At 58.3% G+C, this 23,484-nt stretch overlaps 2 protein-coding genes across 3 annotated transcripts in view; one reads left to right on the top strand and one right to left on the bottom strand.

Moving 5' to 3' along the window:
- Positions 1 to 9,160, top strand: part of ARHGEF18 (Rho/Rac guanine nucleotide exchange factor 18) — an 86,351-nt gene extending 77,191 nt beyond the window's left edge. The window contains exons 21-29 of the mRNA XM_060145383.1: positions 1,829 to 2,011; positions 3,104 to 3,241; positions 3,649 to 3,773; positions 4,536 to 4,592; positions 4,686 to 4,733; positions 4,855 to 5,334; positions 5,715 to 6,048; positions 6,827 to 6,943; positions 7,030 to 9,160. Of these exons, the coding sequence (XP_060001366.1) occupies positions 1,829 to 2,011; positions 3,104 to 3,241; positions 3,649 to 3,773; positions 4,536 to 4,592; positions 4,686 to 4,733; positions 4,855 to 5,334; positions 5,715 to 6,048; positions 6,827 to 6,943; positions 7,030 to 7,184 (1,637 nt within the window). The 3' untranslated portion in view covers positions 7,185 to 9,160. The remainder of the gene's footprint in view (positions 1 to 1,828; positions 2,012 to 3,103; positions 3,242 to 3,648; positions 3,774 to 4,535; positions 4,593 to 4,685; positions 4,734 to 4,854; positions 5,335 to 5,714; positions 6,049 to 6,826; positions 6,944 to 7,029) is intronic.
- Positions 9,161 to 11,085: 1,925 nt separating this feature from the next.
- On the bottom strand, positions 11,086 to 19,315 carry PEX11G (peroxisomal biogenesis factor 11 gamma). 2 transcript variants are annotated; one of them, XM_060145382.1, is made up of 5 exons: positions 19,138 to 19,315; positions 17,242 to 17,430; positions 14,674 to 14,852; positions 12,266 to 12,328; positions 11,086 to 11,649 (listed from the first exon to the last, which is right to left on the bottom strand). In XM_060145382.1, the coding sequence occupies exons 2-5, from the start codon at positions 17,428 to 17,430 to the stop codon at positions 11,343 to 11,345; spliced, it is 738 nt and encodes a 245-aa protein (XP_060001365.1). In that variant the 5' UTR covers positions 19,138 to 19,315; the 3' UTR covers positions 11,086 to 11,342. The 2 variants fall into 2 exon arrangements, with proteins under 2 accessions (XP_060001365.1, XP_060001364.1); XM_060145381.1 differs by lacking the exon at positions 19,138 to 19,315 and adding an exon at positions 18,788 to 18,898.
- Between the last annotated feature and the right edge of the window lie 4,169 nt (positions 19,316 to 23,484).

The following is a 23,484-nucleotide window of genomic DNA, read 5'->3' as shown; positions in this document are numbered from 1 at the left end:
CATTGTTTGTTTGCTCTTTGGTTCTTCTAGGTTCTTGTTAAACGTTTCTTGTATTTTTTCCGTTCTATTTCCAAGATTTTGGATCATCTTTACTATCATTACTCTGAATTGTTTTTCAAGTAGACTGCCTATTTCCTCTTCATTTGTTTGGTCTGGTGCGTTTTTACCTTGCTCCTTCATCTGCTGTGTGTTTCTCTGTCTTCTCATTTTGTTTAACTTACTGTGTTTGGGGTCTCCTTTTCACAGGCTGCAGGTTCGTAGTTCCCGTTGTTTTTGGTGTCTGCCCCCAGTGGGTGAGGTTGGTTCACTGGCTTGTGTAGGCTTCCTGGTGGAGGGGACTGGTGCCTACCTGTGTTCTGGTGGGTAGGCCTGGATCTTGTCTTTCTGGTGGGCAGGGCCGCATCTGGTGGTGTGTGTTGGGGTGTCTGTGAACTTATTATGATTTTAGGCAGCCTCTCTGCTAATGGGTGGGGTTGTATTCCTGTCTTGCTAGTTGTTTGGCACGGAGCACCCAGCGCTAGAGCTTGCTGGCCATCGGGTGGAGCTGGGTCTTAGCGTTGAGACGGAAATCTCTGGGAGAGCTCTTGCCAATTGATATTACGTGGAGCCGGGAGGTCTCTGGTGGTCCAATGTCCTGAACTCGGCTCTCCCACCTCGGAGGCTCAGGCCTGACACCAGGCTGGAGCACCAAGACCCTGTCAGCCACACGGCAAATAGTGGTAGAAGACCAACATCTAGAAAGTAGGGGCCCATCCACTCAGCCTCAGGGCTGTTCCAATGTTGTCAGGGCTCCACCGGTCCCTCGGCGCTGGTTCACCTCCTCCCCAGTGTGTCCCGTTCTAACTCTTAGTTCTGTCAGAGGGTAATAAAATACATGCCCTGCACAGATGCATCTCCACGGATACCACAGAATCATACCGGAACGTCTCCTCATCACCCACTCCCGACAAGAGTCTTAGTGAATTAGAAATAGATGTTTCCTTCACCAAGATCTCCTTTATTATCTTGGACCAAAAGCCAATCTCATCCTTTACACTGGACCATCAGGGACACTCCCATCAAAGTCAGGAGCGAGGCAGGGCCCCCCACCCCCCCACTCTCACCATTAGTATCTTCCTCCTGGACGTTCCAGCCAGGGTAGTAAGGGAAGAAGTAGAAGTAAGAGATCACGAGTGGTAGGGAGGTGGCAGAATTATTTTTTGCAGGTGACATGATTATCTGCCTAGGAAATCCTGTAGAATCAACTGGAAAGCTATTTGAAATGTAAGAGAGCTCAATAATTTAGCTGAACGGGATGTGTATATTTATACTAGCAATCACCAGTGAGAAGGTCTAGTAAAATAAGTCGTAGTCATGGCAGCAAAAAAGAGGTATAGGGACTTCCCTGGTGGTCCAGTGGTTAAGACTCCATGCTTCCATTGCAGGGGGCCCGGGTTCAACCCCTGGTCAGGGAACTAAGATCCCGCATGCCTCGTGGTGTGGCCAAAAAAAAAAGTATAAAACCCAGAGACTTGTAAGAAGATTAGAAAACTAAGTCTCATAAGGCTCTCAGTTTGTCCCAAACTAATAAAAATCAGCCCGTTATGGTCCTCCCCCATCCCCCCACCGTGTCTGATTTTTATAATTGAGGGAAATAAGCTGGAGACAGGGCCACACCCTTGCCTGCTGGTCGGGAATGTTGGACGAAGGGAGAGGTCCAGCTCCGGACAGGGTGTGGGTCAGCAGGGTTCCCAGAGGCCCGCCTGGCCCTGTGAGGCATCCTTATACCAGCTCCTGGGGGAAACTACCGCAGAGGAGGCCGAACCCCACACCCATTGCCGCTTTGCAGAGCGACTTAACATTAAAGACCAGCAGATCGCCCAGAGCCTCAGTGAGAAGCAGCACATCTACCTGGAGATGGCTGAGATGAGCGGCCTCGAGGACCTCGCCCCGGCTCGGCTCCTCTTCCGGGGAGGGGACCCCCCCGAGAACCTGCAGGGGGAGCTGATTCTCAAGTCGGCCATGAGTGAGAGTAAGTAGCCACCAGCCCTCGCTGAGCGCCGGCCCGCCCTCCCTGTGCTGCCTGGTGGGCTCCTGGGAGACCCCAGGCTGGGCACACAGCCCCGTGGGGCCCACAGGCCACCCTGTCCGGGCACGATTCTGCCTGCCTCTATTCTGCTTAGAGCTGGAAGGTCCTTGGACCCAGTCGGGTGCAGACCCCTCTCTGCAGATTTACAGTACCATCTCCTATTCACTCAACAAACACTCCCGGTGCTGGACCCGGGGGTCTCAAATTGACTGAGACGGTTCCTCTTTCCTGATGAGTGGGTCACTGATGCTGTCCCCAGAAAAATACACACATACACATTTGGTGGGTTGTTTCAGGGGCTCCTGGCCGCACAGCCACGGGAGGGCACTGGCCGGTAAGCAGCCTGCTTCCAGGAGCTGGCAGCCTGCTTCCTTGCGGAGCTCCTAGAAACTTCCACACAGCTGCTGAGCCCCATGCTAGGCCAGGGCATGTGCTCCTGCTGGACAGTCAGGCAAAAGGGCCAGCACTGTTCTTTCAACGTCAGGCAAGACAGACACAGCCCTGCCCTCCAGAATTTTCCATCGGAGTGAAAAGGCCAGAGGGGTCCCGCTTGGACTGTGCCCCTGCTCAGCCTTGCTCCGTCCGGCCATGCCTCCCATGTCTCCAGTCACCACTGTTCTTGGGCTCCCGAGACCCTCTCATGTCCTGTGCCTCGGCCTAGAATAGTCTCCCCACCTCCTCACCTGGCCAAAGCCCGTCTGTCCTCGAGCACCTTATGTGACCAGCCCTGCTCCCCCAAGGCCACCTCCCGTGGCCCCTGACCTTCTGTATGACTGTCAGCACACAGGCAGTGGCCACACCGAGTTCCCTCCTAGGCCCAGCGCTGCCCCAGGCTCAGGGCCCAGAGCACCCCAAGGTCCGGCCTCGTGTAGATACAGATTGGCACATCCTGGGTGCAGTACCTGTGTAGGGGGTGCACAGAGTCAGAGGGGGTGACCGACACCCTGCGAGGCCGTGGCCCGGGTCTCTGCACCCTGCTCTGATGCCCACGGCAGGGCCGCGGGTGACTTGGTTCCCCTCCATCTCCTTCCACAGTCGAGGACATCCAGAGCCTGATCTGCAGGCGGCTGGGCAGCACCAACGGCCAGGTGGATGACGGGGGTGGCTCTTCGTCCCCAGCTCGGAGGGTGGAGGCCTCCGGGGGCTACGACAGCGCCGGCAGCCCCAGCAAGAGTGAGTGGCGCCGCCTCCTCTCGGGGCTGGGGCTTCTCGGGACCCCAGGAGGTCGGCGGGTGCAGGAGGATGTGCAGTTTCTTAAAACATTCCCTTCACAAAGCATCCTTGGCAAAGCCCAGGCGTTTGCTGTTCAGCATCTCTGCTGCTGATTCCCCTCAACCTTCTATAAACTCTCCGGGGTCAGGGTTCTGGAACTTTCCAGGGGTGGTGAGTCACATTCTGACAGCAGCACCCAGGCCAGTTCCTGCTGCTGGTCTCTGAGCCCCAGATGCCGCCCTTTCTGCCCAGGTCGGAAGGCAACAGCCCGGCCACGATTCCTACCCAGGCTGGGGGCGGGGTGGGGAACAGGGCATGCAGACCCCTCGGGACCCGCGGCATCTCATGCGCCTGGCTTGGGGTTTCAGATGGCAGTTTTCAGAAGAACGTCTGCACCAGCAACCCCAGCCTCCGAGACTGGCAGGGCGCCGCGGGCAGCCCGGACTCGAGGCTCGGCGACACCCCGGGGGCCTCCGAGGAAGCACCGCAGGCGGTACGCTGCCTCCTTGGGATGTTCCCGAGCTCCATACAGAGTCGGCCCCAGTGCTTTTAATTATCGTCAGTGAGGGGGAACAGCCTGTGCTTGGCCTGTGTGGTTTTTCCGTCTCAGGGCAAATAGTGAGCAGCGTCGTCGTCCCGGTTGACGGTGACTAATAGTTAATGTGCAGATTGACATGTGGCCAGGTGACCCTCCTGGTTCCTCCTGCAGGCCCCGGCAAGGGCGGGGTGGGAGGCAGGGGAGGGGCGGACTCAGGGCGGCGGCCTCAGCAACAGGTGAGAGCCACCGTGCGGGGACCACGAGCTTTCAGTCTGCACAGGTGTCCTGCCCCCCCCCCCCGCCCCACGCCGGGTGCCGAGGTCACTGGCTGTTCCCTCCTCTTTGACTCAGAAGGCCCACCCTTGCCAAGCGCTGGGGTCAGAGTTGGAGGCTGGCTGCCTCTGGCCACCTCTGAGGTCTGAGGCCTGGGCTCTCCTGACAACCACCCCCTGCCAGCCCACCCCCCGCGGCCAGGCTAAGAGCCTCCCACACGGCGGGCCCAGCCCGCCCGCCCGCCCGCCGCCCTCGCACCTCCCGGAGGCCACCCTGCGCCCACCCTGCACCCTCAGTTTCCAGACACCAAGGCTGGCACACGTCAGACGAGCAGGCGGGGGCCTGTCCCATGCTAAGGGGATGCCTTAGCTATAATACGCGTGTCCCGCTCGAGTTGGATTGGCCCTTAGAAGCTCTCTGAGCTGTGATGCCGTGTTTCCACAGGCGGAGGCACCAGGTGCTGAGCCCAGCCCCCGGCTGCCCGCCCTCCTGGAGTCGGAGGTAAGCGCGGGCTTGTGCGTCCCCCCAGGGCCGGCACGCACGCCCGGCGGGGCTTCCTGCAGAGCGCCAAGGTCCCTCTCCTTTTCTCAGCAGCTCGTCCGGCGGATCCAGACACTGTCCCAGCTGCTCCTCAGCCTCCAGGTACGTGGCTTTTGGGGAGCGTGGCAGGCTGCACGTGCCGTTCTCCGGGTTGAGGCTGTGGTCTGGGGGAAGGCCGGGCTCTTCCTGAAGCCGGCCGCTCACCGGCCCTCCCCTCCCACAGGCGGTCATCGCCCAGCAGGACAGCTACGTGGAGACGCAGAGGGCGGCCCTCCAGGAGCGGGAGAAGCAGTTCCGGCTGCAGTCGACGCGCGGGAACCTGCTGCTGGAGCAGGAGCGGCAGCGCAACTTCGAGAAGCAGCGGGAGGAGCTGGCGGGCGTGCAGAAGCTGCAGGGCCAGCTGCGGCTGGAGCAGCAGCGCTGGGAGCGCGAGCGGGAGCGCGAGCGCCAGGAGCTGGGCCTGGCCTCGGCGCGGCTGCAGCAGCGTGAGAGCGAGGCGCTGCGGCTGCAGGAGCAGCTGAGCCAGGAGCGCGAGGAGCTGGAGCGCCAGCGCCAGGCCTACCAGCACGACCTGGAGCGGCTGCGCGAAGCCCAGCGCGCCGTGGAGCGGGAGCGCGAGCGGCTGGAACTGCTGCGCAGAGTGAAGAAGCAGAACACGGTGCCCGGGGCGGCCGGGGCGCTACCGCCCGAGGTGCTTGCGGAGGTGAGCGCCGGGGGTGCGCCCTGGGCCCGCGCGGGCGCGGGCGTGTCTGTGAGTTGTGAGTGCATGAGCACATGCGTGGGTGTGTATGTATTTTGGGGGCAGGCGGTAAATGGCAGCTCCGTCGGACCAGCGTCAGTCTCTACCCAGACCTGACCCTCCCAGCTAAGAAGCTTCCGTTAAGCCACCCCTCACCCGGGAGTTGGGCGGGCAGGCAGGCCAGGTCCAACCATCTCCAAAAACCCCGCCCCACCCGGGAGCCGGCAGAGTGCGGGCGAGGCTGGCCCGCAGCGCCATGCAAATCTGCGGGGCGTGGCTCCTTGTCGGGACACGGAAGGGCTGCCCGAAGGAACCAGCATTGGTGTCTTCTGGCGCTCTTTCAGGCCCAGCCCCCCAGCCACACTTCCAGCTTCAACGGGGAAGGGCTGGAAGGGTCCGCGGCCCTGACTAAAGCACCACGGCCCCGGGTGAGCTCGCTGCTGTCTGGTGCCGGGCCTGAGTACGCAGAGCGCCCCGAGGTGACCCGCAGGGAGAGCACCCCAGCTGAGGGTCGGCCGGCCAAGAGCGACGTGCCCATCCAGCTGCTCAGCGCCACTAACCAGATCCAGAGGCAGGCGGCCGTGCAGCAGCAGATCCCCACCAAGCTGGCCGCCTCCACCAAGGGCGGCAAGGACAAGGGCGGCAAGAGCCGGGGCTCCCACCGTTCGGAGAGCTCAGGTGAGTCGGGGCCTCCTGGCAGCCCCCTCCCTACCATGCCCGGGGCCCGCCTGGCCCCTCGCCTTTGGAGGGGGCATCGGGAGGAAACCCCAAGGCACAACTGGTGAGGCAGCTGAGGCTGCCCCCTCCCCCCCAACACGTGGAGGTCTTTCATCTCAAAGAGCAAAAAAATGGAAACATCAAACCTCAGCTCTGTTCCCGCCTTGGCCCTCAAACTGGGATCAGGGACAAGGGAACGCGCTGGTGATTCAGAAACGAGCCTTGGAAACCTTTGCGCAGTTAGTCACCCCGGGCGGGAAGTCGGGCAGGAAGTTGCACAGTGATCAATGCCACCGCTGCCCCACCGAGCCCCGCCCTGCGCTGGTCCAGGTGCTGCCAGCTCTGCTGGTGTCCTTGCTCCACCGATGGCGCGCTCAGCCCTTGCACCAGAGCACCCTGCAGCCAGCTGGCCCTGGTAGGGAAGGCCCAGGGGGAGAGTCCCTGGGACATTCCTGGGGAGCAGGGCCTGTGTCCCAGGACCACTGGGCAGCAGGGTCACAGGGCCTCTCGTCCAAAGGTTGAATGACTCCAGGGCCTTCTGTGGTTGGGCAGGGGTGTCTGCCCTGGATTTTGTCACTGAATTTGGGGCCTAACGTCTGAGTGGGGTCTATTCCTGGGAACGGGCGCTGGGGAAAGTGTGGGCGAGAAGTGGGATGAGGCCCTGGCCCAGGTCCGCAGAGCGCTCCTGTGCCTGGAGCGCGGCCGAGCACCCCAGCTGGCACCTTCCTCCCGCTTCCAGCCTCATTTGACCTGAAGCAGCCACTGCTTCTCAACAAGTTCATGGGCAAAGAGGAGAACGCCTCTCGGAGCCGCCGCTCGCTGAGTCCCGTCCTGCGCAGCTCCACGCCGCCCCCAGGTGAGCCGGCCTGCACCCCACCCCCACCCCCTGGCACCCTCAGTGCCTGGCAGCTCCTGACACCCACAGCCCCCTCTCTCTTCCAGACTCCTGCCTCCCAGCCCCATGCCCGGTCCCGGCTGATGTCCCCAACGAGTACTTCACCCTCAAGGCCTGGGGGGCATCCTTCCCACCCGTGGCCCTGTTCTCCACACCACTCGACAAGGAAGAGGCCAGCAAGGAAGATGTCATCTTCTTCTAGGGGGCGTGGCTCGGGGTGCAGACCCCTTCCTGTGCTCTCTGGGGACGCGCCCCGCGGCCCTCTCCCCTTCCCAAGTAGGCCTCTGCCAACCACCACCAGGCCGGGGCAGCGTTGGCCTGCCATTTTGAGGCTCTGTAGGATTAGCAGTGGTGCCTGGGCAACTTTGTAAACTTATTTTTTCTAATACAAAAAGGAGAGTTTTTAACGGAAGGTTGAACCAAAGCTAACCCATGGAGCTGTCATCGTAGCGCCCCAGTTGGGTAGAGGAGAGACCAACTCCAGGCTGTGTTTGCAAGGTAGTGACCAACTGTGGTGGTTCCACCTAGAGCATGACAACAGGCCAGACCCTGGCCTGAGGAGATGCTGGCCCAGGCTGGGCTCCGTGGCCACCAGGAGACCCTGGAACGAGTCATTATGGCACCAGAAGGGGCCCAGTGGTGTTGGCTCTGTCCACAGAATCAGGCAGAATTGACTTCCAGGAATGGGTTCATGGTGAACCTCCAGGCCAAGACATGAGCCCAGCCAGGGGTGGCACACAGCTCTCCCGGGACAGGGCCACAGGGCTGGGCAGCCAGAGAGGTTGGCTGATGGCTTGCCTGGCGGGTCCTACAGGTGCAGAAACTCGTCCTGAAAGGGGCTGACCTGGAAGGGACTGACCGTGGCTCACTTTAATGTGGTGGAGGTTTTTAAAACCTGCTCTTGTCAAACTCGGTGCTTTCCCAAGTCGCCTCACCGAGGCAGCGTGGTTCTGCGGGCCTCTCGAACACCAGGCGCCCAGGAAGCCAAGTCCAGAGCTTCAGCCAGGGCTGGTACACCCCTGAGGGTCCCAGCCCCGGGTGGAGGGTCCTCCATCCCCTTGAGATGGGCCAGTTGTTCCGGGGCTGCCGGGGGGTAGCCCCTAGGGCTGGTGTCCCGAGCCGACGGGCAGATGCTGGGACAAAGGGCAGTGGGGTGGAACGCTGGAGGGACCCATGTGGCCTGGGTGGTGACTGTTGCCAGCAAGCGCAGACGGCCGCCTCGCGGGCACCTCAAGTCCAGTGAGCTGTCGCAGCTTATTGTCAACAGACACCCAGGAGGAGGGAGAAGGCCGCCGGTCCAGCCTCGAGGTGAGGCTGTAGGTGTCGGGGATGGCATCGCATGTCCATGAACAGTCCCAGGGTGGTACCTGGGTCAGACCCGCATTCCAGCTCTGGCCAAGTGCAGGCTTGGGTGCCAGGCGGGAGGGCGGGGCATTCCAGCCTTTTCCTGCACCCCAGGCTCCCCAGTGGAACCCACAGCCCGAAGCATTGGCGGGAAGACTGAGTCCTGGCAGAACAGGAGCCCGGGCACCCGGGGCGAGGTGACACAGCCAGCAGTGACAGGGAACTGACAGTGGTTCCGGACCTCTCCAGAGCTGTTTCCTGCCCCTCTGGGGACCTCCCCCACCTCGCCCTTGCCCGAGGGCCTGCGGCACCAGGAGCAGCAAGGAGCAGCAGCCTCCCCGCCCCAGGACACGTGCCACGTCTGTAATCAGTGTTTGTGTTTTGTACTGAGACGCATCAGAGCACTTTAGAAAAGTTGACTTTTAAGTTCCTGTCCTGTTGTGAAGAGGACATTGCTGGGCCGCGAGCGCCACCCACAGATCCGCTGTGACGCTGTGACCCTCCCAGAGGATTCCTCGGGCGATCAGCAGCTCGAGCCCGCGTGGATCTCAGCAGAGGAGATTTCCGGGTGGTACCAGCAGCTGGGCAGCACCGTGGGCACATCTCACCAGGACCCCGAGGTCACTCCCGGGTAGAGTCCAGTCTTATTTGTAAAGTTAGGGGTCGAGCAGATGTTCCTATTTCTGTGGGATCTGTGCACGTTAATCGTGACCATGACCTTAGTTCACCCGACAGTTATTTTTACAATGATGGCAGCATTTCCTCACTGTGATATATGTCGGAACCGCCCTAGAACTTAAGACCTGATTCTAGCAATAAACGTGTCTGAGATGAGCTGACCGGGTGGCGGTTCTTCGGAGCTTTGTTTTAGGATCACCTGCCCAAAGGCTGGTGCTGCAGTGTGCTTTCGGGGCGGGGGGGCGGGGAGGAGAGGAGCCTCGGACCCCCTGCTGCACCAGGAGGCCTGAACACCAGGCCCAGGGCCTGCCTGTGATGCCCTGTCCCTCCCATGTGGGCCCAGGACACCACAGCAGTGCTCTCTGCCGCTGTCACCTCTCCTGCCGGGTGCACTGCTCCCCCTGCCCCAAGGCTGGGGTGGGGAATGTAGGGAGGTGGAGACACCTCCCAGGCAAGTGACAGCACCTTCCCCCCGCTGGGCACCAGCTCAGACCAGTGGTTGGATGGACTGCACAGAGAGAGCCCAGGCCAGGTAGCCTGCTCTGTTCCCGGTGAGGAGGCCCCAGACAGACAGTGATTCCATCTGGACAAAGTTGGAGGCAATGCCAGTGCCAAGGTGACTACAGTGGTCCCCAGGGGGAGCGCTGACTAAGCCAGGGTGCGGAGAATGCCGCCAGGTCCTCCGGCCCTGGCCGGTCCCCTCCCACTTAGGCCGCCCCTGTGGTCCTGGGGCGTCAGCCTCCCTGCTCCCTGACGGAGCACGCACTCCCCGAGTCCCGTGCCGGGGCCGGTCCCCTGGAATTGTCTTGCTTCACCCCAACCTGCAGCTGAGCTGCCAGCCCAGGGAAGGGCACGGGGCAGGGTGTGGCCACACGACAGTTGGAGCCGGCTCCTGGCCACCAGCCCACCCAGCTGTGCCTGAGGCCGTCAGCTGCGTCCCCGCCCCGCTGCCCAGGCCCGAGGGGGATGCCAGCCTCCTGGGGCACCTGTGACCTGCCGTGTTACACGTCCAGGTGTTCACGTGGTCCCCTGACAAACACGCTGCCTTCCAGGTGTTAACTCACCGAGTCTCCCGACAGGTAGGCAGGTGCCGCTCTGACCCCCACCCTAATGTCGCTGGTGCCTCTGGGTGCTGGGAAGGCAGAGCGTGCCCCCCCTTTACCAGAGGGAAGAGGGACCCCCTCCTCCTCCTCCCTCCCCTAGCCCAGAGGGAGCCCCCCCGTTGGATGGGGCCAGGTGGGGTCCCTGCAGCCACCCCAGCTCTTCCTGGCCACGTACCTTCTTTGTAAAAGAACAAAATGCGGTTGAAAGCACATGAGGCTTTAGGGACTGTAAACGCCGCCGGCGCGTTGGGTCTCCCCGGTGCTTCTGAGTTGTGAGGGAGAGCGCCATTCCCTCCGCTTTCCCGCCAGGACTCAGATGTGGAGGGTCACAGGCAAGAGCCAGGGGCAGATGTGGGCCACCCACCACCCGCCGAGGCCACCCGAGGCCACATGTGTGTGGCCTCTCAAACGTCAGACTGGAAAACAAGCTCGTCCAGTCCTGCCTGCCGTGCTCTCCACGAGCTGGGAGACAGGAGCCTCGGGCGTCTCCAGAGATGCTCAGAGCCCACGAAATGCTCAGACCAGCCCTGAACGGACAACGGCAGCTCTGGGTCCAAGCGGTGGCTGTGAGATGCTTCGGCCATGACAGGCACCCCGTGATGCCCAGGAGCACGAGGCCCGGGCACAGCCTGGTGGAGGCGGCATCCACGGCCGGGGTGCCCGAGCCCGCGGGGAGGGAGAACCGCCCGCGGGGAGGGAGAACCGCCCTCCATGGCTGAGGGCCGCTCAGGGTCGGCGGGCCGCGCTTGGCAGCGTCGGAGGGGACCACCGGCCAAGGATGCTCCAAAGGCGGGCGGGGAAGTGTGGTTTCCCACTGCGGCTCCAGCCTGCAGGAGGCTGAACCCAGGCCCACAGGGGCACCTGCACACCCTCCCTAAAATAAGGCCCAGGGGCACCCCCGCCCGCCCGGGAGAGAGGGCGTGTGAGTGAGCGGACAGGAGGGACCGGGGCGTTAGGAATAAGCTCTCACATCTGGCCTCGCAGCAGCACCACCGCCTTTAATTGATTCTCATTTCACTTTCTTCAGGCCCACCTGGCGCTCGCCATCCCAACCCGGCTCCCCCGCTCGCCTTTTGGGTACAGGACTCCGGCCTGCGGGTGCCTGTTCCACTGCACCGAGTCTCGGGGTCTACCCGCTCCGCCCACACACACCCGCCCCTCTGGGGGCTCGTGCCCCAGGCTGCTCTGCGCATCCTCTGGCCGCGCCTCCCCACACCTGGCCTTGATCTGCTCAATTAAAGACCTGGCTCCTCCCGGGCGATCGCTGCTCCGTGGGAAGGGCCGCCGTCAGGGTTCCGGCTCCCCGGTCCGTCGGGGGCGGCGTAGGCCTGGCCGCCGGCCCCGACTGCCTGGTACATGCTGAGGAGCGAGGAGATGGTGCCCAGGAGGCCCACCAGCCATGGGGGGAAGCAGCCGGCCCACAGGATGCCCGGGGGCAGCCAGTGCACCGCGTTGGCCAGGTCAGCCAGGTTGCTCAGAAGGGTCAGCGCCTCCGACCGGATCTGGGCCTCCATGTCCCTCCGCTTGCCCTGGGGCAGCCGGCTGTGGGAGCAGAGTGGGGGGGTGCTCAGGGAAGGCCTGGGCACCCCCCGCCCACCCACAAGGGCAGGGCAAGGAGTGCTGGGGAGGGAGGAGGACTGGCAGGGCTGCGTCCAGGTCACACTCGCCAGAGGTTGCCCACGGCGGGAGCGAGAGTCTCAGGTCCACACCTCCGTCCTCCTGAGCCCGTGGAGCTGGGCAGGGGTGTGGGCAGCTTCTGGGCCTGTGCTGGGAGTGGCCCTACCCCGTGTTCTCTCCCAGGATGAGATAGTGACTGACCTTGGTCCTCAGCAAATGGACTCCATCTCCCATCATCCTCCCTGATGGGGGCACGGCCGTGAAGGCTCAGCCCTGGAGTCCTGGCTCTGCCACTTCCTGCCTAGGGGGCCTGCAGCTAGCCTCAGTTTCCCCATCTGTAAAAGTGCCACATCCACCCGGAGGCAGCAGCGAGGCCTCTCGATGTGGCACACATCATGCCCCCCCAACAACGGGGCCTGCACAGGGCGGGGCTCATCGCTGGTGACTCTGAGCACCTCCCTGGCTTGGGGAGACCCTCTGGGGTACCCAGCCTGCAGGAAGAAGTCGGCCTGTCTCCTGGGCAAAACCCCGGACGTCGTACCTGGTGAGGGCTGCCAGGGGGCTCCTCAGCCTCTGTCTCAGCTTCAGGACCATCCACAAGGACCTGCAACACCACAGAGGACGGGGTTGGAGAAGCCGGGTGGGGTGCGCAGGGGCCTGAGGGGAGGCCCCGCCTGCCACTGTGGCCACGGGTTCCCTGTAAAGTTTGCCAGCCTCGCCAGTGGATGGCTCCATCTGTCCTGCGCCCTTCTGGAGCGCCAGAGCAGCCGTGCCTCGGAAGCTCCTGGGGACTCATCCCTAAGGCAGGCCCCCCACCTATTGGGCTGCAGGCTTGGGAGTGTCCAGTGCTTCTGACCTGGCCAGTCAGGCTCCAGCCCGGCCTCTGTGAACCACTGGCCCCAGGACCACAGCTCAAAAGAACATTGTGCCACGTGCAGGGTTGATGGCCCAGCTGGGAAGCCACCCCTCTGTGGATGAGGACACCGAGGCTGGCCCACAGCCGGCCTGGGGAAGCTGTCCCCCTCCCTGCGCCTCGGCTGGCTCACCGAGGAAATGGGGTCCAGATGGGCGCCAGGCCTGCCCCCTCCCCCCACACACACACACCCTGGACACTGGCCAGACCTGTCTGAGGTGAAACTAGATGACCTTTTGGGCCCCGAGGGCTGGTGTCTGCAGACTGAGGAAGCGGCCATCAGATGGGCATCCTCTAGAGCTCCCTGGGGACTCTGGGGCCCTGGTGGTGTCCAACCAGGCTGCTCTGCACAGCCCTTGCACCCTGCAGCCTGGGCTGTGGGGCGTGCAGGGACGTGAATGTGCCGAGTCCCACCAGTTGGAAGGCTGACCTCAGCCAGGCTTCCTGACTCAGAGGTCCGTCCAGGGCCTGATCACATCTTCCCAGCCACTGTGTGCCCATCCAGTTGACATGTTCCCTGAGGGGATGGGAACAGAGGGCAGCACCTTCAGTGAGGTCAGTGGCTCTGCATCAGAGCCACCAGGGGGACTCAGGCAAAATGATGCTTCCTGCGCCCCCAGACCTGAAGAATCAGAACCTCTGGGAGCCTGGGCCAGGCACCTACATTTCAACAACCTCCCACATGACTCTCCGGCACCCTGGGGTCTTAGGAACCCCCGGTCATCATGAGCACCCACGAAAGGCTTCCCAAGCCCCACACCCTTGCTCACATCGCATACAGAGAAATGAGGGGAAAACCAGAAGCTCTAAAAATGAATGGACTAACAGGCAGAGCATATTCATCCTAAAAATGGGACGTTTAGGGCAGTGAAAATATTCTGTATGATACGTCACTGGTGGATATAACTCACAGAACGGGCAACACAGGGCGTGAACCCTGATGTAAACCATGGGCGTGGGGTGATTACGCTGTGCCAGCGCCAGTTCATCGATTGTAACAAACGCCGTGCTCTGGTGCCGTGTGGATGGTGGGGAGGCTGTGTGTGTAGGGGGAACGTACATGGGAACTCTCTACTTCTGGCTCCGTTCTGCTGTGAACCTAAAACTGCCCCCAAGAAAAAGTCTATTTAAAAAAATTAAGGGAACCAAGGCTGCCCCTTCAGTCTCTTGGGGCCGGAGGTCACAAGGCAGCCTGAGGAGACGCTGCAGCCTCAGAGCAGCCACAGCCCAGCCCAGGCTGCCCAATCACGCGAGGAAGGCCAATGCCCAGAGAGATGGGCCAGCTCCACGACAGCCACTGTGGCTGCGAGGGGAGCTTACATCAAAAAGCTTCCCTGGTGGCGCAGTGGTTAAGAATCCACCTGCCAATGCAGGGGGCACGGGTTCGAGCCCTGGCCTGGGAAGATCCCACAGACCCCGAGGCAACAAAGCCCGTGCGCCACAACTGCTGAGCCTGCGCTCTAGAGCCCACGAGCCACAACTACTGAAGCCCACACGCCTAGAGCCCGAGCCCCGCAACAAGGGAAGCCACCACAATGAGAAGCCCGTGCACCGCAACGAAGAGTAGCCCCCGCTCGCCACAACTAGAGAAAGCCCGTGCACAACAACAAAGACCCAACGCAGCCAAATAAATAAATAAAATTTTAAAAAATCAAAAAACAAAACACAGGTGGAGGACGGGGCCACAAGCGGAGGAATGCAGGCAGCCTCTAGAAGCTGGAAAAGGCCAGGAAACAGGCTCCCCGCTGGAGCCTCCAGAAAGGAACTCAGCCCTGCCCACACCTTGATTTTAGCCCAGTGAGACCCATTTTGGACTTCCGACCTCCAGAACTGTTAAGATGATCAATTTGTGTTGCTTGAAGCCGCCGAGTTTTGTGGAAATCTGTTTCAGCGGCGATAGGGGACGGATACAGTGAGGTGGTGAGGAGGAAAAGCAGAGGAGGCAAAGACCCCCGCGCCTCCAGCCTGTCTTTCCGTCAGCCTGGGGATCTCGGGTGTTCCCTTCCAGCCCCCTGGCGGGCGGCCCCGCTGCTTACCTAGCAATCCCCAGGAGCAGGGAGAGGCCCCAGAGGGCTGTGCTCAGTGTTAACCATGGCGCAGACTCCACGTGGAGGATTTTGGCGTCGGCAGCCCAGGCGATGTGCTCACAGGGGTAGTAGAGCTGGTCAGCCAGGTTGCCCAGGACAGACACGCAGCGGACAAAGATGGCCTCCTCCTGCAGGACCGGGAGAGATGGGGGGATGGACCTGGGATCAGACCTACCCACTGCCCATGTTAGGCGCCCAGGCCATGCCAGGTGGCAGTCACAGGGCAATGTCCAGGCCTGGCAGGCTGGCCTGTAGCTGGCACTGCAGGAGAACAAAGGCCTGATTTCTCAGCAGTGTGGTCAACATTGCCCAGCGGAGTGGCGGGTCTGAACTCAGCCACTCAGTGGAATCCCCCAAGGAGTTTCAAAAACGCCACACCCAGCCCCCAGCCCCAGGGATTCTGCCTCACCAAGGCTGGGGTGGGCCCCAGCACCAGGAAAGTTTTTTAAGTCCCCGGGTGATTCCCGTGTAGGACAACTTGGGACACCCTGCATCAGAGCCTTCCTAGCTCCTGTGCATGGGTGTCTGGTACAGGACCCTGCGAGGGGAGCAGGGGAGGCAGCCCCACAGGGAGCCCTGAGCAGGCAGATCAGGGTGGCCGGGTGGGCTGCCACACACCCGGTGCCAACTTCCAGCAGGCACTACACTGCAAGGCTTGTGTACACACAGCTCCCCCAAAGCAGAAAGGGGTCACCACCCCTGCAAACAGGCAAACTGAGGCTCTTAGAGGAAGCTGCCAGCTGCCCCATCTCATACAGGGATGGGCCTCAGGCTGCTGAGTTGCACATCCCATGCCCTCCAACCCTGAGTCCTGAACCCCTGCTTGCCCAGCGAGGCAGGGCCAGTTGAGGCTGCCGGAGCCTCTACCCTGGGCGCCGCCCCTCAGGGTCCGGCCCCCTCAAGGCCTCCAAGCTGGCCGGGTCGCCAGCCAAGTCCTTCACTTCTCTACCTTTAACCTCGTCATCCTCACTGCCTGCCATACCCTCTGCCTCTTCTCTGTCGTCCCAGGAACCCCGCCCTCCCAGCCAAGGCCCCACCCATGCTCGCTGCCCGCCTCCTTCCTACTGGCCAGCTGTGATCCTGCCTCCCACTGGGTTCTGAATCCCACTCCAGCTCCACCATCCTGTCTGGGGCCTTCTGGGGTGTTCTGGCACCCTTCACCCCTCCGTGAGGACGGGGCCTCCCACCCCGACCCCAACGTGCTCATTCCGCTGGTGTTTCCTGAGAAGCAGCAAGGTCCGGGCCCTACGCTGGGGAGGAGATTCTCACCAGGGCGGGAGGTGGGAGCAGGGGTGGGGACCAACAAAAGAGGTTCTTGTTCTGGCCAAGGCACCTAGGAGACGCAGGGAGCCCCCCACCCCTTGCCTGGGGACTCGGGGGAGTCCTCACAGAGGAGATGGGGGGATGCACAGGAAGCTGAAGAGATGGGTGTCAAAGCAGGAGGAAAGTCCAGGGAAACACTTGAGATTGGGGATGATCAGGCCACGGGCACTGGGGCAGAATGGGGGAGCATCTGAGTAAGTGAGTCAGAGAGGAGACCCTTGGAGAGCAGGGGCAGGGCAGCCCAGGAAGGGGGCATGACTCAGCCAGGCTGGCCCAGGGCAGCTTCTCAGCCCATCCCCTGGGGGGCACAAGATCGTACCACCACCCAGATGAGGAACACTGCTCTAGATCCACTGGTGAAATGATGCGGTTCTGTTGTAGTAACGGCAAGATGTAACTAATCTACGTGTCCAACAGGGGATCAGTTCAGTAAATCACCATCTGGCTATACATGTGTACTACGTGGCCATAACGAAGGAAGAAGCTTCTTTTGTTTTTTGTTTTTGTTTTTGGCTGCACCACGTGGCTTGCTAGGATCTCAGTTCCCCGACCAGGGATGGAACCTGGGCCCTCGGCAGTGAAAGCATGGAGTCCTAACCTCTGGACTGCCAGGGAATTCCTGGAAGGAGCTTCTTTTGGATTGATATGGAATGACCTCCAAGTTGTACTGTTACGTGAAAAAAGCAAGTGGCAGAAGAGTGTAAATGGCATGCAACTATTTATGTAAGCAATGTGTATTTGCCTGTGCAGGTGCAGGAGATCTCATAAAGGAAACACAAGAAGCTGACAACAGTGGCTGCCTCTGAGGAGGAAAATTGGCGGCCAGAGGGTCAGGAAGGAGAGAGACATTTTAATTACGTAGTCTTTAGGGATGTGCAAACGTAGGAGCTAATTTTTTTAATTAAAATTGAAATGAGAACATCTGATTGTCTCCAAAAGTAGTAAAATTGGGGACTTCCCTGGTGGTCCAGTGGTCAAGACTCCACACTTCCAATGCAGGGGGCGCAGGTTCCATCCCTGGTCAGGGAGCTAAGATCCCACATGCTGTGCAGTGTGGCCAAAAAAAAAAAAAAAAAAGTAAAATTGAAAAAAGTAGTAAACTGCCCACATGATTGCCTTTATAAAGACCAGTCCATAAGACGCTGACTTCCCGGGGTCCACACCCCCTCCCTTCAGCCCAATGCGCCCTGTTACCTCTGCCCCCAGGCCGTACTGCTTGGTGTAGACGAACATGGCCACGTCATCAAAGAGTCGCAGGACGGTCCTGCAGTGGCTGAGTTGGGAGGACAGTGCCAGCAGGCGTGTCCCCACTTCTGACCTGGCAGGACATTGTTCCACCAGGACCCCGCCCACCAGCTGGCAGCAGTACCCCAGCGTTCGCATCTGTGGGAAACCAGAAGCAGTCAGCATGGCCCTGGGGCAGGACTGAGCTGGATCACCCCTGACCTGGCCGTGGACCCCATAAGATCAAGTGGGAGGACGAGTCTCCATCAACAAACTTCCAGTAAAAGCCAAAAGTTGAAAAGGATACTTGTAGGTGGGATAAATGGAGACACGTGACATCATTGTCCAAAAGGCACTGGGAAACTAACAGAGTATTGGCTCATGTCACTGAATGGCACAGTCTTTGGAGACATATGTGATGGGGACAAGAAAAAGAAACCCCCATTTCCCACCTCCTGGATCCTCCTTTTCCCAGCATGTAGGAGGGCTAGGTGGAAATGTATTGAATATATTTGCATCTACCTGGCTGCACGAAATTCTGTGTCTGGGCTGTGGATTGGGAAGGTGACCAGGCCTCAACCCAGTGGACAAAAGGATCATTTGTTTTTATGACTTTAGTGAGAAGGAACCCAGTGGTGATTTGGGAATCAGTGGGTGATTTGGGGCATGGTGAACTGGGTCTGCATCACCACCCTTATATCTTTATATCATCTGCTTTTCAGAAGATACTTTTTCCTGTTGTTTTATATATTATTTTTACTTGTCATTCCTTTTCAGCACCTTTGTAATGGCAAAAACGCTGCAATTTAAATGTCCAGCTTGGGGGCGTTTGTTAGAACCTGAACACCCGATCATACGGGATTTGGTTGGAACCTGAATGCCCAGCTACTGGTACATCCCCTAGTACAACCTGAATGCCTACCTGTAAGAGACTGATTGGGACAAGCTCAGAGTCTGACCTCAGGGGCCTGGAAGGAACAATCTACCCAACCAGAGGGGATGTGGTGAGATCCTACACATCCAGCCATAGGGAAAGCCCTGCAAAATCTTAAATCCCCGTGTGAGATTGTTTGGGACAACTCAGGGACCAACTACAGTGGCCTAGTCCGATGCTACATGTCCAGACATGGATTTGTTTGGCATGGAAATGTCCAGCCAGGTTGAATTGGCCAGAACAACCTAGGTGCCCGACTATAGACGATTTATCAGGATCCAAATGTCCAGCCAGAGGGGGCCCTGCAACATCCTAAATCCTCATACGATATTGTTTGGGACCCAACGACCAGCTACAGTGATCCGGCCGGATCCCAATGCGCAGACGTGAGGATTTAGTTGGTACTGTAAATGTCCAGTCACGATGGGGTGGCCGGAACAACCTACATGTCCACTACTCGGGGACAGGGCCTCTGCCCTGGGGGATCGTGAGTGACCCCGCTCCCTCTCTGGCCTCAGTGTCCGCGTCTCAGGGCTTTGGCCCGACTCCGAGACCTCTGGCCGCGCTCCACCCCAGCCTCACCAGGCGGTCGCGGCCCCTATAGGACTCCAGCGCCGACGCCAGACCGCTCAGGGCCACCATGGCGATCCGCCGTGACGTCACCTCGACGTCAGCGCGCCGCGCCAGGGGGCGGGCCCGGCACCAGGCTGCGCGCTCCCGGGAACGTTCTGCGCAGGCGCGGCTGCGACTGTTTGTGGGGCACCTGACCGTTTGTCTGCTGCAGGGAGGGACAGAGTTTGCAGCCTTGGGGCCGCCACGTGTGCGCTCCCCAGGGCCTGTGCACCCAGGTGGATCCTCGGAGTTAGCTACCCGTGTTTTCAAAGGTAACCAACTGCCCACACACACAGAAATATTCCAAGCAAAACACCAACCTGTTTGCCGTGGTCCAAGAAGGGAGTTCTCTAATTTTCCTGCGTCACCCTTTCTGTATTGTCTTCTTGTCTGTAGGGAGCAGGGATGGCTGTTGTCATATCATGTAAGGCGTTTTTAGAAAGTCAAGGAAACTTGGGGGAATTCCCTGGCGGTCCAGTGGTTAGGACGCTGTGCTTCCACTGCAGAGGGCGCAGGTTCAGTCCCTGGGACTAAGATCATGCATGCATGAATGCATAAATAAATAAACTCTTCCCCTTTAAAAAAAAAAAAGTCAAGGAAACGCATAGAACCGTTCTAGAAGAATAGACGAGAATCTGATAACTGGAATTGCACCAGAGAGGATAACTGGGTGGCTGGTATTGACAAATAAAAACGCACACCGTGAGAGCTGTGAGTTTCGGGGGTTTTTTGTTTGGTTTTTGTTATTTATTTATTTTTGGCTGTGTTGTGTCTTCGTTTCTGCGCGAGGGCTTTCTTTAGTCGCGGCGAGTGGAGGCCACTCTTCATCGCGGTGCGCAGGCCTCTCACTCTCGTGGCCTCTCTTGTTGGGGAGCACAGGCTCCAGACGCGCAGGCTCAGTAGTTGTGGCTCACGGGCCTAGTTGCTCCGCGGCATGTGGGATCTTCCCCGACCAGGGCTTGAACCCGTGTCCCCTGCACTGGCAGGCAGATTCTCAACCACTGCACCACCAGGGAAGCCCGAGTTCCCGTTCTATTGAGGGATTTACTGAGGACTGTAGCCCTAGACACAGCCTCAGACAGCTCTGAGGAAAAGGTGGGGGGAAGGTCAGTATATGTGTGATTTTGGAGAAGGGTATGTGTAATCACACATCTCAGGAGAAGGTAGCTTCTGGTCACAAGGAACAAATACTGCAGTTAATGATTTTAGTGCTTTTCTTAGTTTGGAAAGATGCAAGAATCCAGGCTTATAAAAAATTTGTCCTGAAAATATCTATCTGAAGTCCTGCCAGTTTTCCCCGAGCAGAAAGAGCCTCATTCCTGATCTTCGGCCCTGAACTCCTGTCAGGGTTTGATGAAGGTCAGTGACTGCAGTTGCCAATGACTCAGTCCTTGTAGAGCCAGACAGTGAGCAACATTCTTTGGTTGTCACTGGGAAGAGATTAAAATGTTCACCTTTGCACTGTTTTGTAGCTTTTGAATTTTGTGCAGTCTCTATGGACTAGCCGGTCAAAAAAATCAAAGACATTTTCTCAAAAAGTTAGCATAGCCTGTTTCCTTTTTTTTTTTTTTTTTTTTTGTTAAATTGAGGTGAAATTCACATAACAAAAAGTTCACCATTTTAAGATATACAATTCAGTGACTTCCCTGGTGGCATTGTGGTTAAGACTCTGCACTCCCGGGCCTTCCCTGGTGGTGCAGTGGTTAAGAATCTGCCTGCCAATGCAGGGGACACGGGTTCGAGCCCTGGTCCGGGAAGATCCCACATGCTGCAGAGCAACTAAACCCGTGCGCCACAACTACTGAGCCTGCGCTTTAGAGCCCGCAAGCCGCCAACTACTGAAGCCCGTGCGCCTAGAGCCCGTGCTCCGCAACAAGAGAAGCCACCACAATGAGAAGCCTGCGCACCACAACAAAGAGCAGCCCCGGCTCTCAGCAACTAGAGAAAACCCGCGTGCAGCAGCAAAGACCCAATGCAGCCAAAAATTAAATAAATGAATAAATAAATTTATTAAAAGTTTTTAAAAAAAGACTCCGCACTCCCAATGCAGGTGGTCCAGTTTCAATCCCTGGTCAGGGAACTAAATCCCACATGTGTGCTGCAACTAAGAGTTCACATGCCACAACTAAGGAGCCTGCAAGCCGCAACTAAGGAGCCCGCCTGCTGCAACTAAGACCCGAAGCCACCAAATAAAAATAAATAAATATTTTTTAAAAAGATGTACAATTCAGTGGCATTTAGTACACTCACGTGTTGTACAGACATCCCTCCTTTAGAGTTTTAAAATGTTTTCATCACCCTCAAAGGAAACTCGGTCACTCTTTCGAGCAGTCACTCTATTCTTCCTCTCCCTAACCCCTAGCAACCACCATCTGCTTTCTGTGTCTATGGACTTACCTGTTCTGGATATTTCATATAAATAGAATCATACCATATGTGAACATTTGTGTCTGGCTTCTTTCACTGACCCTGTTTTCGAGGTTCATCCACGTTGTGCATGTCTCAGTACTTCATTCCTTTTGTGGCTGAATAATATTCCATGCTCTGGCTCCGTCACATTTTGTTTATCTGCTCATCGGTTGATGGACACTTGGGTTGTCTCTACCTTTTGACTCTTGTGAATAGTGCTGCTATGAACGTGGTGTACGTGTACTCGTTCTAGTCCCTGCTTTCAATTCCTTTGGGCATATACCTAGGAGCAGAATTGCCGGATTATACGGTAACAATGTTTGACTTTTTGAGAAGCCACCAGACTGTTTTCCACAGTGGCTGCACCATTTTACATTCCCACCAGCAATGCAGAAAGGTTCCAGTTTCTCCACATTCATGCCAACACTTGGACTATTAATTTTAATAATACATTTTAACCCAGCATATCCAAAAATATTGCCATGCCAGCATGGGCTCAGTCCGGACTAACGTACGTACGCTTTACCACCTACTCCCCCCACCTCCATCCTCTTCTCATAGTACATCAGCTTTCTTCTTCCTCTTCCCAGTCAGCTGAGGAAACCCCTCTACATACTTTCCTCCTTTGAAAGATTGCGTCTGCTCTCCTATTTTTCCTGAGCCTAAAATAATCAATAGAGGTCAGGGAAAGATAAGCTGGCTTACCAGTAAGGAGACACACATGGCACGTCTCCTACTAGCTGGGAAGTGGTATCTCACCGTGGTTTTGTTTTGCATGTCCCTAATCACTAACGATGTTGACTGATTTCCTTTAAAAAAACAAAAATTTCCTCTTGATTTCGACTCCTATCACTCTCCCAGCCTCATTCACTCCTATCCAACCACATTGCCCTCCTCCTGTTCCCTGAAGTTGCAGCCCATACCTGACTCAGGACCTCTGCATGGGCTGTTCGCTCTGCCTGGAAGGCTCTCCCTCCAGATACCCACATGGCTCCTTCCCTCACCTCCTCCTCATGTTTATTCAAATGTCATCCTCTCATGGGACCTCCCCTGCACACCCTCCTGGGCCCTTCCTGCCCACATTTCTTGCTGCCTTATTTTTCTTCTTAGTTGGTAACACTACCTAACATAACTGTCTATGTTGCTGCTTAACCTAGTCATCTAGTTATTTGTCTGGTTGTCTAGTTATTTGTCTCTCCTCAACAGGATGTGAACTCCACCAGGGCAGGGCTTTGGATCTGCCTTGGTCACAGCTAGATCCCCACAGCGTGGCACAAAATAGCTTCTCAATAAGCGGTGTTGCCTGTGGGGCTCAGCGCCCTGTCAAAAGCTCACTGTTTCTGCTCCATCCGCACTGTCCTGGGAGATCCTATCCACTCCCACGATTTCCCTAGCCACCTCTTTGCTGGTCTCTCCCCCCATCTCTCTCCAATCCTGCCCTGTCTACTGCTCCCACCTGCCCCCTGGACAGTTCCCCTGCAAATCCTACAAGCCCCCTCACACTCAGCTACTCCCAGACTGACATCAGACTGACAGCAGCGGCATCTTGCTCTTCTGTACTCCCATCTCGAGGCTCCCCTGCCCATCACCCAGGCAGAGCCCTGGATATCACTCTCACCTCTTTACCTCAGTATGCCCCTCCCATGTCCCAGCAGCCACCAAAATATCCCTGGAATCCATCTACTTTTTCCCAGCCCACATCCTCCTCCATAAGCAGCCCCCATTCTCTCTTACCTGGACCCCAAGCCCCAGCCTCCTTCCGAGGGCCTGACTTCCCCAAGACATCCAAGAGACTCTTTAAGCCTCACATTCGAGCACAGTCCTTGCTTAAGACTTGGGTGCAGGGGTCTGTGTGCTCCCCAACCCCCTAACTGGGGACACTGCTCCATCAGCAGAAAAAATCCAGGGACTTCCCTGGTGGTCCAGTGGTTAGGACCCCACGCTTCCACTGCAGGGGGCCCGGGTTCGCTCCCTGGTCAAGGAACTAAGATCCCGCAAGTCGCATGGTACAGCCAAAAAAATTAAAACAAAAACTATATACACACACACACAAAAAGCAGAAAACGTCCAAGCCAAGCCCAAGGCCCCACAGAGGGAAGGGGGCCCCTTGGGCTGTGGAGCGGCTCCATGAGTGACTGGATCCCTTCTCTTGAGCCTGTACTGTCCCCATGGACCTTGTAAAAACACAAGGCATTTCTCTGATGCCTGCTGTGCACCAGGCTCCGTTCTAGGCACCAAGGAGACAGCGGTGAGTCTTG

Source organism: Lagenorhynchus albirostris, chromosome 3, assembly GCF_949774975.1.
Source record: "Lagenorhynchus albirostris chromosome 3, mLagAlb1.1, whole genome shotgun sequence".
Lineage (NCBI taxonomy): Eukaryota > Metazoa > Chordata > Mammalia > Artiodactyla > Delphinidae > Lagenorhynchus > Lagenorhynchus albirostris.
This window is presented reverse-complemented; position numbering and strand designations above follow the sequence as displayed.

Bases quoted from the DNA above. Each gene is read 5' to 3' on its own strand.
- PEX11G (XM_060145381.1), bottom strand. From the start codon at position 18,847: ATGGTGGCCCTGAGCGGTCTGGCGTCGGCGCTGGAGTCCTATAGGGGC. The intron at 14,853-17,241 runs GTAACAGGGCGC...CCGGTCCTGCAG, and splicing joins AGTACGGCCTGGGGGCAGAG to GAGGAGGCCATCTTTGTCCG. The intron at 11,650-12,265 runs GTACGACGTCCG...CTGCTCCCACAG, and splicing joins CCCCTGGCAGCCCTCACCAG to CCGGCTGCCCCAGGGCAAGC.